Below are 15,224 nucleotides of genomic sequence, written 5' to 3'. Positions count from 1 at the left end.
ACATAAAGGAGAATAAATATCTCCTTAGGGGGCAAGGTGGCTTAGTGGTTAGCACGTTTGCCTCACACCTCCAGGGTTGGGGGTTCGATTCCAGCCTCCACCTTGTGTGTGTGGAGTTTGCATGTTCTCCCCGTGCCTCGGGGGTTTCCTCCAGGTACTCCGGTTTCCTCCCCCGGTCCAAAGACATGCATGGTAGGTTGATTGGCATCTCTGGAAAATTGTCTGTAGTGTGTGATTGCGTGAGTGAATGAGTGTGTGTGCCCTGCGATGGGTTGGCACTCCGTCCAGGGTGTATCCTGCCTTGATGCCCGATGACGCCTGTGATAGGCACAGGCTCCCCGTGACCCGAGTAGTTCGGATAAGCGGGAGAAAATGAATGAATGAATTTCTCCTTACAAATATCTTCACTGTATAAATGATTATTTTTAAAATGTGTTTATTATTAAATGTGATATCCGCCTGACAAGTCAGTGAAACTTAATTAAGGACATTTTCTGATCAGATTAGAGGACAGCGCTGTGATATTATATCTTAGGCCGATCTGAGCCTTTCATATACCCGACTGAATATAATTATATCAAGACCACTGATCCTAGAGAACCACTTTTCACTCTGAGCTTGATTATATTTCCTGAATAAGTGATTAGTTTGAACCAGCTGAGAGAGCTCACAGAATAAAGTGTCTGGCTCACGCACTCTTACCCGAACAGTAATGCTGTTGTTGACCGTGCTGTTAAAGTTCCCTTTGTAGAGCCAGCCAGACTTGAAGACACCTGTCCCTCCACCTCCACTGCCCCCACCTCCCCCTCCGCCTTTAGACGATGACAGCGACGTCGTGTCCTGTGAAAAAAGATTTCGAATGCGGAGAAAACCATGAGATCTGCCGTCTGTTTTGAGCTAAGACGGAGAAGGCAAAGCTTGTCAGACAGAAGACATGAATACAAGTACTGTATCTATAGTAAATATATTTCCTTCAGGGTTTTGTCTTTGTTCTTGTGAGGTCTAAAGAGATCTGCGTGCATGCTAGAAACACAAGGATGAGTGCTGGACATGCAACGATGAGACTGACCTCATCCTTATCTACGTCTTCATGGTCAATCTCGAATGAGTGGGTGGGCAATTTCTGAGCCTTGTGCAATTTCCTGTTGTACAGAGACAGACAGAGAGAGAGAAAGAGAGAGAGAAGGATTATAACAACTGCCCTAGAAAACATTCTTAATTCTAAACAGCACAGAAGGAGAAAGTGTACTGTAATCCATCATCATTAGTCGTTTTTGACTCAGGACGCAGGATAGGAGAGGATGAGAGGAAGACGTCCATTACATTATCATCCATTTCCAGCCCTCCACATCTTACCCCTTGAACCCATCCTTCGTGATAAAGCTGACCATTCTGAATCCTGTTCTTGATTTAATTCTTCCTCTCTTCTCTCTTTCTATCTCTTTCTCCCTGATGGCTGAAGAGCTGATAAATGGACAGCATGTAACCTGATTTGACCCATGCAATTTGCAGGCACTGTGTTGGACTGCGTTTAGCCATTAAGGGGGCACAGAATCTCAGACTACATTTCCTATTACACACTTTACAGACACTATAAATAAATAAATAAATAAATAAATATTTCCCATTATATTAGGCTGTAATTTTCCATGAGCTGGAAGGGTGTGGAGGGAATCAGAGTTTCAGCTTGTCATTGTGGGCCAGTTGTCAACATTGTATTTGTGTTTAGTCATCGCATTTATTTGTTAGGAAACATGGAATATTCTAAATACACAAGCATGTATATCAATCACCCCAACAATCAATGGAACCAGAGGACCATTGGCAGAAAGATGTTTCAGCAGCTGACCACTTGAGATGTCTTCTTAGCAGGCAGATGTTCCCAGATGTTTGTAATCTTTCACAACAGTTTTGTTTCCTTGCATAACAAACCCAATGGTTCTCCATTCTATTCCTTTTGACCATTCTGCATTCAGTGATAGCATAGAATCATGTTAGGACTAAAATATAGTTACAGTAATGTTGTTGAAGTTGATTATTTTTAAGTAGCATATTGTAACAGAAGTGTTTTATTCCTCTTACACCACACCAAGTTGTCAGCTATTACAAATTCCAGTAGAATATCATGCACTCTCTTTTTTTCCCCCAATGCTAACCAACTAAATGTGACCCCTACCACACCATTTATATATTTGGTAGTGAAGTTTTAACAGTGTTCTCTCACTACAGCATCGTGCTGGAGTCATCTTGGCTGGCAATGCAGTGTCTACCACACACATGTACCATAAACACACACACAAAAACGGAACCTAGAAATATTCTCTAAAATATTCTCAAACCATATGTCTATAATGGAGAGCAAAAGAATGAGAGCTAGTCTATTAGTAAAAACACTTCTATTTTACAATCTTTTATAACTTAAAACAAAACTTTGTTCATTACATTACATATTACAGTCAACAACCTGAGGGAAAACAATTATTCATTCATTCATCTTCTACCGCTTATCCGAACTACCTCGGGTCACGGGGAGCCTGTGCCTATCTCAGGCGTCATCGGGCATCAAGGCAGGATACACCCTGGACGGAGTGCCAACCCATCGCAGGACACACACACTCTCATTCACTCATGCAATCACACACTAGGGGCAATTTTCCAGAGATGCCAATCAACCTACCATGCATGTCGTTGGACCGGGGGAGGAAACCGGAGTACCACGAGGAAACCCCGAGGCACGGGGAGAACATGCAAACTCCACACACACAAGGTGGAGGCAGGGAAAAGAATTATTTTTGATATATTTACATGAATTTCATACATTCTTAGCATTTAATTTGTTCCATTTTCTTTTGTTTATTTAGTGTGCGCTCGAGCATGGATTCAACAAGTTTATTATTCTTTTTTTTTATGTTTAAATCAAGTCCATCAGTGTGTCGAAGGACACACAGTTTGAACTGCTGCTCAAGCTGCATCACAAGGCATCATATCTGCCCTCTTCTGCATCCATGAGCTCCCAGGTGATCTAGTGTTGCTGTGATTGACAGAAGAGAAAGAATAAACTATTTCTCGCCGCGGATGCCTGTCTCATAGTGATAGAGAGAATGCATTTCTGTTACACCACAGTGAACAAGATGGAAATTTTTTATATCAGCGAAGTGGCAGGTACCTGGGCAGCATGCGGTAATCTCCTGCATACTCCTGATGCGTGTACTCGACCACGTGCAGATGGGAATTGTAGTACTTACAGGCCTGGAAAGTATATAAGCACAGGATATTGGGTTATATCAACATTCACTCCCCTTTAATATCACACACAGCAAGATGGAGAAAAAACACAACAATTCAGCACATAAAATCTGCACGTGTCTGTCCTGTGTGTTAAAGTTTTGATATTTACTTTCTCAAACTCTGACTTGTCTCTTGTAGCATTGCATTAATTTGCATGTGAGAGAAAATAACAGCGTCTAAGAATAACAAGTACTTTCGTGCACACTTTATGGAGGACCAAGATGGTATATACACTGGATTATGTTGGTCTGGTAATATTTGTGTAAAGCAGAAATGCTTTGAAGTTTCAATAAAAAAACAACAACAAAAAAAACAAAAAACCCTGATTCTGGTTTACCAGGTCACGGACTAAATACCGTCAGTTTACAGGCATTTTTAGAAAATAAAGTCCTAGTTTATGTCCTAGTGCAGCAATGTCCAATCTTATCTGGAAAGGGCCGGTGTGGGTGCATGTTATCATTCCAACCAAGTAGGATTATTTTATAATTCTAAAATCACTCTGTCTAGTTTTGCTCGAGAGGCTAAAATGATTCCCAGATGTGATTAATGATTAGAATTAATTAAACCACATGAAAATGGGATTAACTTTGTCCCTCACATGCTGTCTGTCTCTGGCTGAGGCTCAGGGACACTGTGACATGGAAGTAGAGAGTCATGATAACCAAGATAATGCTTGTGCTAGAAGGTTTAGGATCATTTTATTATTATTATTAATTAATTAATTTATTTTTTACACACACACACACACACACACGCACACAGTGACATGGTTGTTTGGTCTGTTTCAGTGCTTGCTCAGACCGACAGACCTGAACAGAAATTTAAACTTCCTCCTGAAACAAACACACACACACACACAGAGAAAGAGAGAGAGAGGCAGAGAAAGAGAGAGAGAGGCAGAGAGAGAGAGAGAGAGGCAGAGAAAGAGAGAGAGAGGCAGAGAGAGAGAGGCAGAGAGAGAGAGAGAGAGAGAGGCAGAGAGAGAGAGGCAGAGAAAGAGAGAGAGAGGCAGAGAGAGAGAGAGAGAGGGAGAGAGAGAGAGAAAAATAGAATCAAATCTCCCATCACCGTTGGTTTAAACCTCAAAGCAAAACCTGTATTTGGCACAGGTTCACCACAGTAGCACACACAAAACATAAACATACATACAGATTTTAGCTTTACCTAGAGCTTATCTCACAAACACACACACACACATATTGACTCACCTGTCTGACCAGCAGACTTTCAGCCTGTTCCTCTGCCCCCTCTGGAACAGTGGATTGCTGCGTTCGTCTCTCCTGAGGAACGGTAGACACCTGTGCGTATGTATGTGTGTGTGAGAGAGAGACACACAGAAAGAGCACATAAAAGTTCCACATAGTGAACATTCTCAAAGAGTTACACACAGATCGAACGTTCACATTTTACAATGTTAAACCATGACTCTCTCATGTCTTAAACAGTCCAACACTGTTTAGACGTATTATTGCTAACTGAGATTAACTGAGATGAGCATACCTTTGTAGCTTTGTAGCACATAGTTATCTACTGTGGTTATTTATCAAACATTCTAATGAAAATGTAGGCTAATGCTAATTTAGCCTATTATCTTTAGTCTGTGTTTAAAAACAAAAAAAACCATCCTTTATAGCAACACAGAAACGTGCTAGCTGTGCTGCTGCTAGTTTGAGGCACTTCCAAAAAGTAGGTTAGCATAGCTAACATTACCGTTCTAGCAGGAGCTGTCTGACTTTAGTAGCTATATAATATAATAGTAGCTAAATAGTGTGTTTGTCTGCCATGTTGGTCAAATCTGTAAAAGTAGATGGTGCTTAGATATGCTGACTCACAAAAGGCTAATCTATGTATCAAATGCTAGTCTGTTTTTAGGCTAGTCAGCTAATACATTGACTAGTCACCTAAAGTAGTGCTGAAGCATAAAAATGTAAAGGTTTAACCTAAATATAGCTTTATGCAATCTAAAGCACGTGTGTCCTCTGTGATCAAGAGAATGATTTCAACTCTGTACATCCTATTTTAGGCAGTACATCCCAAACATCCAATTAGAGAGACTTGATTTGAACCTCTGATCTAATAATGTGCATTAGTGCGCTAATGAAGTCACTAATGAGCAAACATCCATGCTAATTAGCACTGGTGAAATCAAGCGATCAGTATGTGGAGTGCAGATTTGTGTTTGTTAAACTGGGACAACACGCTGCAGTGTGCCTGTTTTGGCAGGAGTATACTCGTACCCTTGTACCTCCTGCCTCATCAGACCAGATCAAGTGGCTAATCCACAGTGCAAGTCGTTTCGGAGGTGTGTGTGTCTGCATGTTTTGCCTGTGTGTGTATGCGGTGATGCTTGAGCTTCAAACTGTGGCTATGCCTGTAACTGTGTCTGAAAGAGGATGTGGTTGCTTGGCTGGGCCTCTGCCTGCTGGCTGGGTTCAGTGGGCCGTGCCATGCCTGTAGAAGTGCTGCAAGCTGATCTCACTTGCACAAGCACACATGCTTCTAAAAATGTCAGCAAACATGTCAGACTCTGAGCTGCACACACCTTTGTCTCTGTATGCTATGTGAGTCCATGCAGCACTAACCCAAAGGCACTATACTCTCACAGGCCACTTTAAGAGCTCTACCCTTATACAAAATTTCATGCAAGCATCCGATCCGATGTCACAACATATAAAAAGATGCACGTTTGCGTCAAGAGCTTTGTGTCCTCAACCATGTAATATCTTCTTTTTTTAACCTGACCATGGCATGGGTTTTGGTGCCAGACAGATTTGTTTGAACGTTTCAGAAACAGTTAATCACATGGGATTTTCACACACAACAGTCTGTAGAGTTCACACAAAATAGTGTGGAAAGAATCTAGTGAGTGGCACTTCTGCAAACAAAGATGCCTCATTGATGAGAGTTTAGAGCTGATAGGAAGGCTACTGGAACTAAAATTATCACTCTTTACAAACGTGGTGAGCAGAAAAGCAGAACAGTTGTTCAGTCATGCACAACACATCAAAAGTTGTGTTACAGACAGCAGGAGACCACATCGGGTTCCATTCCTGTCAGCCAAGAACTGGTATAAAAAGGAAGGTTACATAAATGGCCAGTTCTACCACTAGATGGATGAGTGCCACGGCAGTTATCTTTGTAACTGATGGTGTTTTCTTTTGTAAAATTATATAGGCTTATTGGAAGACTCCACTAGGTCATAAGGAAACCGCTCTGACAGTCAGGAACACACGCTCAATTGTTACTTGTTACTGTAACTAAAAACAGATTTGTGACTTATTGTACCATGATATCGGCAAACGCTTAAAGATTCTATTTAGAACCCTTCATCCTTTTAAAGAAATGACTTCAAAAATCACCTCATTAGAAAAATAATTGTCCTAGTCAGTTCATTCAGGATTTACTAACGCAAAATCAAGCAAATATTTCGATAGATTTAGAAGATTTTTACTTTCTCATAATCACCGCAGATTTTCCACAATTTGGGCTGAGATGCATCAATTCATGCACATCAAACATGAGTACAGAGACCGCAAAAATTCAATATTTGTATTTGAAAATCTGTGTCACAGTTAAAAAAAAAGTGGAAATGCCCTTTTTTTCTGAGAAAACGTGACTGAAGAAACAGCATGCCCTCTATAAGGGCAGTTGCTTCTATGAAAAAGGGTGATATTTAAGCATGTGTATACACACACACACACACAGAGATGAACTCACAGTGAAATCTTGGTCTGGGAAGAGCAGCAGGTCTTGTAGGGGGTCCTCCTTAAGCTCTGGCTCTAGTTCAGAAATGACGGCCTCGTAGTCCAGAGGATCGATCAGCTTCGGCTTCTCCTGCTGTACGATCAGAGACGGACAGAGAGAATTTTAATAAATCACAAAATTTTTAATAAATCAGAACTAAACTTGTAATTGTAGGTGAATAAACTGTATGTATGACTAGTATATTTGTAATGTTCTTCCCATGTTATTCATTGGTTTGTGTGTTTTATGTTCAGTGTGGTTTGATCACATGACATGAATTTAAGATTTAATATTTATAAGCAACCAGTGGAGATATTATATTTTTTTTACACAAATACAACACAAATCTGCTCTGCAGTCCATGTCCACATAATAATAAACTGCCTCCAGTTATTTACTGATGATTTACTGAATTGTTTGTAGATATTTATAGATCTGAGCATCAGCGCGGTATAAAAAATGGACTTTATGCTTTTTATTACAGACATAAAATATCACACAAATGAAAAAGCTCATCTGTCCAGAAAAGTACATGTAATTCTCAAAGTATATACTGCAGCAGCCTAGAAGCAGCCTCTATTTATTCGTTGGGGTCGGAGCACAGCGCAGCCATGATACAGTGCCCCCGGAGCAGAGAGGGTTATGGGCTCTTCTCAAGGGACCAATAGTGATAGTCTGGCAGTGCTAGGGCTTGAACCCCTAACCATCTCTTCAACTGCATATGTTTAAATATGTTAACATTGTTCTAGTAGCACAATATACTTTATAATATATACAGTATGCACACTGGGCAGCGCTAGCTTGTGTACTTTGTATATATATATATTTTGTGTACTTTGTATGTATATATATATATACATATATATATATATATATATATATATATATATATATATATATATATATATATATATATATATATATATATGTATATATATACTTTGTGTACTTTCCCTAATATATATATTAGGGATGAGCGAGTACAGCATTATCTGTATCTGTATCCGTATCTGTTAACCATATGAATTATCTGTATCTGTATCCGTACTCGGAGTGGGTGGGGCCTAACCCGGAAGTAGGCGGGGCTTGTCTTGAAATGGGTGGGGATTTAACCGGTAATAATTAATTTGTAATATTTATAACACTAGCTTACTACCTTTATGTTTTTATGAAATACAGCAAAAACGTATCAGACACTCAGTGTCTGGTTACTGGTTAGAGACAGCTGCAGGTTTAAATAAGAAAAAAAATCTCCGACAGGCAGAGACGCAATGCGAGTCGCATTCTACCAAGCAAGCACCACGTCTGAACGAACCCACGTTTACCAGAACTCTACTGGTTAGTAAGTACGTATTATTAACGTTACAACCCGAAGTAAAAAGCTGAAGAAACCGTAAACATTAACGGAAAAGACCCACGAACCCGAGTGACTGAGTTAGAGACAGAGAGCTGTTCTGTGTGTGACTGTGAGTGAGCAGAGCGAGACACAGCAACACAATACATCTGTACGTGTGTAGGGGAGGGGCACTGTGACTAACCTATCACAGAACGCTGACACAATCAGCTACCCAATGATGATTTTCATTCAATCCGAGCACAGATATTGACTCGTATTACTCGTATAATACTCGTACTCGGCAGAAGTGCTTTATCCGTACCGGATAAAGTTTCAGTTTATTCGTTTTAGCCGAGTATCCGGCTCATCTCTAATATATATATATATATATATATATATATATATATATATATATATATATATATATATATTATACAGTATATGGACAAAAGGAGGTGGACCACAACAGCCAAAAGGTCTTGTTCCACATTCCATTCCAGTCCATTCCAGATTTACACCATTTCTGGAGTGCTCTTTCACTCCAACCTCTAACCTCTAACTATGACCTTCTCCCAGCTGGCTTTGTGCACCAGGGCATTGTCATGCTGGAACGAGTTTGGGCCTTTTAGCTCCAGTGAAGTGAATTTTTAAAGTTACAACAAACAAAGACATTCGTTCATTCATTCATTTTTTACCGCTTATCCAAACTACCTCGTCACGGGGAGCCTGTGCCTATCTCAGCCGTCATCGGGCATCAATTCAGAATACACCCTGGACGGAGCGCCAACCCATCGCAGGGCCAAACAAAGACATTCTATACATACAGTAATTGTGCTATTCTAAACATGGATCAGACTAAACAACTTTTTTCTAGCATGTAGACTAATTAGGGTTGGGTATCAAAAGAAATTTTCCGGTTCCGATTCCGGGTCCAGTTCTGCCTTATGATTCCCGATTCTGATTCCGAAATAAAAGAAATGTGAAAAATAATGCACAATACTTAAACAATTCCATTTCTGTTTATTAATCACTTTTTAAATATTTTAAACAGAGCATTTCAATTCATATCAATTTAAATTTAAATAAATCCAACATCAAATTTAACATCCAGAATTACAACTTAGCAAAACAGTTGGCAATTTTTCTGAAGAAAAATTAACATGTCTGCTTTCTCTGGGAGAAGACGAGACCTTTCCTGGCTTATTGTATCTCCAGCTGTGGAGAAAACCCTCTCAGAGGGGGGGAGATTTGCTTCATTGTTGTAGCTTTGTAAATGGATCCACACTTTACACTTGTTTTAGACATGTTTAACACAAAGTGTACCTCAGCACAGCAGCGCAAGTGACTGATATCTGTGGTAAGCTGCGTTAATTTGGTTGCATGACGGTAAAACCATTAATATTCATGAGGTAAGACATGGCTATTTAAAGTGACCGCTCCCAGCGCTTTGCCCGTCATCGCATCGGAACCGCGTTTGGAACCGAAACTTAAAGATTCCGTGCGGTTCCGGTTCCTGTTAAAAAACAGAACCGGTTCTGAACCGGTTCTCGGTTCCCAAACCTAAGACTAATTAATAGAACGTCTAAACCATTACCCTGGACATCTCTGCTGTATGGCAAGTAAGAATTCACACCTTGCGCCACACCTACAAGCTGTTTCACCAATAAGAAACAACTTCACCTCATGGTTGATGGCTGAAACAGATGAACTCATCAGAGCTTTCTGTGGTGTTATGCTTTTAAAGCATTGTTCCCCTTCATATGGACAAAGAGTAACAGGTAGGTACTGTGTGCTGCGTAATACATGCTCTAAAAATCATGAACATTTCAGTCATTTCATCAACTATGATCATTTCAACTCATTCATTCATTCATCTTCTACCGCTTATCCGAACTACCTCGGGTCACGGGGAGCCTGTGCCTATCTCAGGCGTCATTGGGCATCAAGGCAGGATTCACCCTGGACGGAGTGCCAACCCATCGCAGGGCACACACACACACACACACTCATTCACTCACGCAATCACGCAGTCACACTAGGGACAATTTTCCAGAGATGCCAATCAACCTACCATGCATGTCTTTGGACCGGGGGAGGAAACCGGAGTACCCGGAGGAAACCCCCGAGGCACGGGGAGAACATGCAAACTCCACACACACAAGGTGGAGGCGGGAATCGAACCCCGACCCTGGAGGTGTGAGGCGAACGTGCTAACCACTAAGCCACCGTGCCCCCTATCATTTCAACTATGAAGTTTAAAAGTCTAACCTTAAGCCTAGTATATATTTAGCTCATTTTGTCTAAATGTTTAAGCTGTCATGTAGAACATTACGATCATGAACATAAACACATGGGTGAAAAAAAAACTCACCTGTGAAAAATCCCTGTTCTTTATTTTATATTTTAAAAAGTGAAGCAATTCAGTTGCAAACTGAAGGTTTTACGATATAATAAAAGTAAATCACTATGGCAGCTTTTATTGTGCACAGTGTGTCGAACTCTGCTGCAGTACAAGGAAGATTCTATCGCCGCATTCTGTTTCAGAAATATCACTCTCATGCTCTTTTGCCTCAAGTTTGGAAATCAGTTCACTAAACATCTAACTGTGAGTTAATCATCTGAATACAGATGACATATGCTGTACTAAACAGCCAGGATTAAAGACTCTGACACTTTGCTATATTCTCACCTTCAAATAAACTTCAAGCCTTTTTTTTTAGTGATCATTTAGACAAGTTCCCTTATGGCATTTAACTTAAATTTGAGGTTTGGTCTGATATAAAATTGTTCCACTTAAAAAAAGAAAATCCAAAGTCTCAAATCTTGCATGTTGACCTTCACTGATCTTTCCACAGCCTGCACATCATGTAAGTCGCATATCAGATAAGTAAGAAAGCAGGATATTACACCTACAACTGTTAATTCCCCCCCCCCAACACACACACACACACACACTCACACACACCTGTTCCTTAGCCCTTTGGAAAGAATTTCAAAGATACACTTTTGTTTTATTATTAAAAAACAACACCTTCATGCTGTTTAACTCTTTTTTATTCCACTGACGTTACTGAGACAAAAATTGCAGCTTGACCCGTTACTGAGAAATTACGAAGCCCCTTACTCATGTTCGAAAACTCCATGGTTTCCACGTATAAAGATGTCTCAACAAACGTCACGGTTTATCAGGGTTTTTGATCTGTCAGTTATTCTAGTTCCTCGGTGAGTTGTTACTGAGTGCATTAATATTAATTGATTCCAAAGGATAAAAATTAAAACCATTCATAACATAAGACCTACAGAAAACGGTGTCAACTAGAACGGAAAGTTATTGTTGAAATTATTTATATTATTATTAAAAAGAGAGATGCAAATTTTCTGACCTGACAGTTTTGCTATTACTGTAAATATATGAACATACTCTATTTTTGTGGCATCAGCTACTGTATTTGGGAAACCCAGCACATGCAGTAGTCATACAGTATTTCACTTCTATGCAACCTTCCAGCTGTATGCTCTATAGTTCTGAGAGACCATTTCATGCCCACAAATAGTCGTAAAGGGGAAGATCGCTCAACGGCTTCTCAGGGGCATCCCCGGTCTCCATGGGAACCAGTGTTGTTTTACGTCACCTTGGCATGTCCATGGAGAGAAACTTCCATGAACTTATCGCGGCATTATGCAGACACATGTTTAACTTCAACCATACACACAGTAACTTAGACACACACACACTCTTAATTTGAATGGAAATGAAAGTATACACGCATAGAACGAAAGTGTAACGTGTAGAAAAAAACTTCAAATGCTATGAAAGTCACAAAGGGAAGTTCAAGAAGAAATGAACAATTTCTATACAAGATAGCAACCTGGAAACAATGCAAAAAGAAAAAGCTCAATGTTCTCTACCACCTTCAAAATAACACTATGTATCACTGACTCTCTTTGCAGAACGTCTTTCACTAATAAAAACAAAAAAATTTCATATTGTGTGGATGAAGCAGTTCGAGATGAAGAGACACATGAACAGATACATACACAGCTAATTCGGCTGAAATCCGCTCGGGCTCGTCTCGTTTTCATCTTCTTCCGAAAGGTGATTTTACTCCTGAAACTCATCGTTAAACGTTCTCTGTAGGCACGAGATGAGGAAAGACGACGCCGGTGAACAAGTCCACTACTCGAGCTTGGGAGTAAACGTGTTGTAAAGAAGAGAAGTAGAACCTTCCCGGACTACATGTGAAACCTGTCAGCTCATACTGAATGTGTGGTCAGGAGAGGAAGTAGAGCTGAACTGGGGCGTGATGTCACTGACAGACTGACTTACTGAGAAGTCACACATTATGCTTTTCTTTTATAGTAATGTTGTTTCTGTGAGTAGAACAAACACAGGAACAGAACAATAACATTATTTGACAGTTGTTGCATTTACCTCTCTCTCTACAGTATCTCTCAGTGTGTCTGTGTGTTTTGGTGCGGGTGTCTGTGTGTGTGTCCGTGTGTGTGTGTCCGTGTGTGTGTGCGTATGCCTGTCCTTGTACACACATGCTATCAACTATTAATAGTCATAACAGTACAGAAACTATACAGCACTCATAAACACTAATACACTAATTTAGAAATACTGCGGTAATTACTTTACATTTTAACTTCCAGCACAAAAAAAAAAAAACTTAATTACTTAAAATACTTAAAAAATACTTAATTACTAAATAATTACTTAAAATTAATCAATTTTTCTGCATAATTTCTACTTTATTTTTTCAGGAATCAGAAGTGAACTGTGAACAACTTTTAACTAAAATAACATGAACTTAAACATACTATTCGCTAAGCTAACCAAATTCCTGAATGCAGCACTGTGCTAATATTTAAGCTAGCTAAAGTTTCCTCACCAGCTGTAGCTAGCTGACAATAAGTATTTTCAAGAAAATTGGCTAATGATTAGCTAAATATAATTTATACTAAACTGGCTAACATTAAGCAAACTATTCATTAAAACCAGTAGCTGCATTATGTAGCAGCGAGTGCTGATAGAATGATGGGTAAAAAAGTAAGTCAATTGAACCATGCTAGGTGATTTCCTGCTGCTTGTTTTTCTCCAACTGGATGTTTGCAACTTATTATGCATGACTTAACCTATGATTTAATTCTGTATGTCGTGTTTCCTTTTAAAACAGGAAGTCAGACAGGGAGCACGACGAAGGGTTAGCAGATAACAGATAACTCAGAGGTGGTTTTTCCTTCACCTTTTTCCCTTTCCTTGTAAGGACCTTCTAATCACATATATCTATACCAAAATATGTTATAACCTATAAACCTAACCTATGTAGCCACTTTGTACTACGTATTTGACTTGTCTTGTGAAGACCAGCCAAATGTCCCCACATGGTCAAAACGGTCAGCGATTGCTATCATTGTGGGGATTATCTTCGGGGGGTCCCCACAAAGTTATACAACACGCCCACACATAGACACAGACACTCACACACGCACGTATGCACACACACACACTAGTAATACCAATAGTAATGGTAAGTTTCATGTTGTTACACACCACCTTTGTTTAAAATGTGTGTATATTGTAGATCAACACTGGTGAAAACCTGACAAACAAATTGTCATTGTTGAGTGTAAAACGTAACTGACAGTGAAAACATAAAGTAAAGTTGGTGAAGGAAGAGTGAACAGACATCTGTAGGACTGGAGGACATCGCGTCACCAATGTCTCATTTTCACTTCTTCAGTCAAACCGCAGAAGTTATTCTGTCATAGATTTTTAAAAGGAAGTTACCCAGGTATCCTTGATTCTCTTCAGAGTCCAATGGACTCTGGATGGATTAAAAATATATAACGTTTGACCAAAAAAATGGAAATGAATAATCAGAAGTAATTTATTTCAGCCAAAAATATGTGCAAGTAGTAAATTATCAATACTTTGCAACTAACATCGCTCATTTGCTTCAAAGTCATTCATATTTTATTTCAGTCATTCATATCATATTTTACAATGCAGAAAAAGAGAGCTTTAGTTAATGGTCACATCTATGAGGACTATACAGATCTCAGTGACTTTGATTGTGGCATGGTCTGATGGGCTGACTTGGATATTTCCGTGAGCGCTGATCTCCTGAGATTTTCCCTCACAACAGTCTCTAGAGTTTAAACAGAATGCTGTGAAAAACAAGACATCTAGAAATTGTGCAGATGGAAATGCCTTGCTGATGAGAGAGGTCAGAGGAAAATGGCCAGACTGCTAAACTGCTGTGAAATCTACAGTAACTCTTTACATCTGCGGTGAGCAGAAAATCAATCTCAGAACTCAACTTCCGCTCCTATCAGTCAAGAAGAGGAACCTGGTGCTATGTGGGGCTCAGGTTTACTGAAAATGGACAGTTAAAGAGTGGAAACATCATCTTCCTGTCTGCTGCTGCTCTTCTGTGGTCTGATGTGGTCTTCAGATGTTGACGCCCATTTGCTACACAGTACACACCAACACTTTACAGGTTTTCTTCAGTAAGCAGTTTAAGTTTCCAACACCATTCATCAACACCATTCTGCTAAGTGCTTTGGTATAAATTTGTCTAATGTCCAAATCTGATAATCTTAAAATGTATCTTAGTCATAAACTCATATCTAATCATCACCATATTTAATCTTTGCAGTTAGTTAGAAACAGGTATAGCTGCATATTGTGGTCAGTCTGGACTGTATAGCTGTTATCAGAGGAAATCTTGATGGAAATGGAAAGCCCATTTTTCCCAGCCATACTGACTGTACATACTGAATTACTCAATTCATAACGACACTGGTGGACAAGACATTACATCTCAAATGTTATATGTCTTACAAATGT

At 39.6% G+C, this 15,224-nt stretch overlaps 1 protein-coding gene across 3 annotated transcripts in view; it reads right to left on the bottom strand.

Annotated features, from left to right (window-relative positions):
• Nucleotides 1-15,224, bottom strand: part of dock10 (dedicator of cytokinesis 10) — an 85,143-nt gene that overhangs the window by 34,985 nt on the left and 34,934 nt on the right. For 2 of the 3 annotated variants that reach the window (XM_060875295.1, XM_060875303.1), the window contains exons 2-6: nucleotides 7,006-7,125; nucleotides 4,497-4,586; nucleotides 3,167-3,249; nucleotides 1,070-1,142; nucleotides 703-840 (exon numbers count right to left, since the gene is read on the bottom strand). In XM_060875295.1, coding sequence (XP_060731278.1) covers nucleotides 703-840; nucleotides 1,070-1,142; nucleotides 3,167-3,249; nucleotides 4,497-4,586; nucleotides 7,006-7,125 — 504 coding nt within the window. Of the gene's footprint in view, nucleotides 1-702; nucleotides 841-1,069; nucleotides 1,143-3,166; nucleotides 3,250-4,496; nucleotides 4,587-7,005; nucleotides 7,126-12,406; nucleotides 12,616-15,224 lie in introns of those variants that run through there. The other variant, XM_060875312.1, reaches the window with a different exon arrangement.

Source organism: Tachysurus vachellii, chromosome 1 (genome assembly GCF_030014155.1).
Source record: "Tachysurus vachellii isolate PV-2020 chromosome 1, HZAU_Pvac_v1, whole genome shotgun sequence".
In the NCBI taxonomy this organism is placed as follows: Eukaryota; Metazoa; Chordata; class Actinopteri; order Siluriformes; family Bagridae; genus Tachysurus; species Tachysurus vachellii.
The sequence above is the reverse complement of the archived record's forward strand: the minus strand, read 5'-3'. Positions and strand labels throughout refer to the sequence as shown.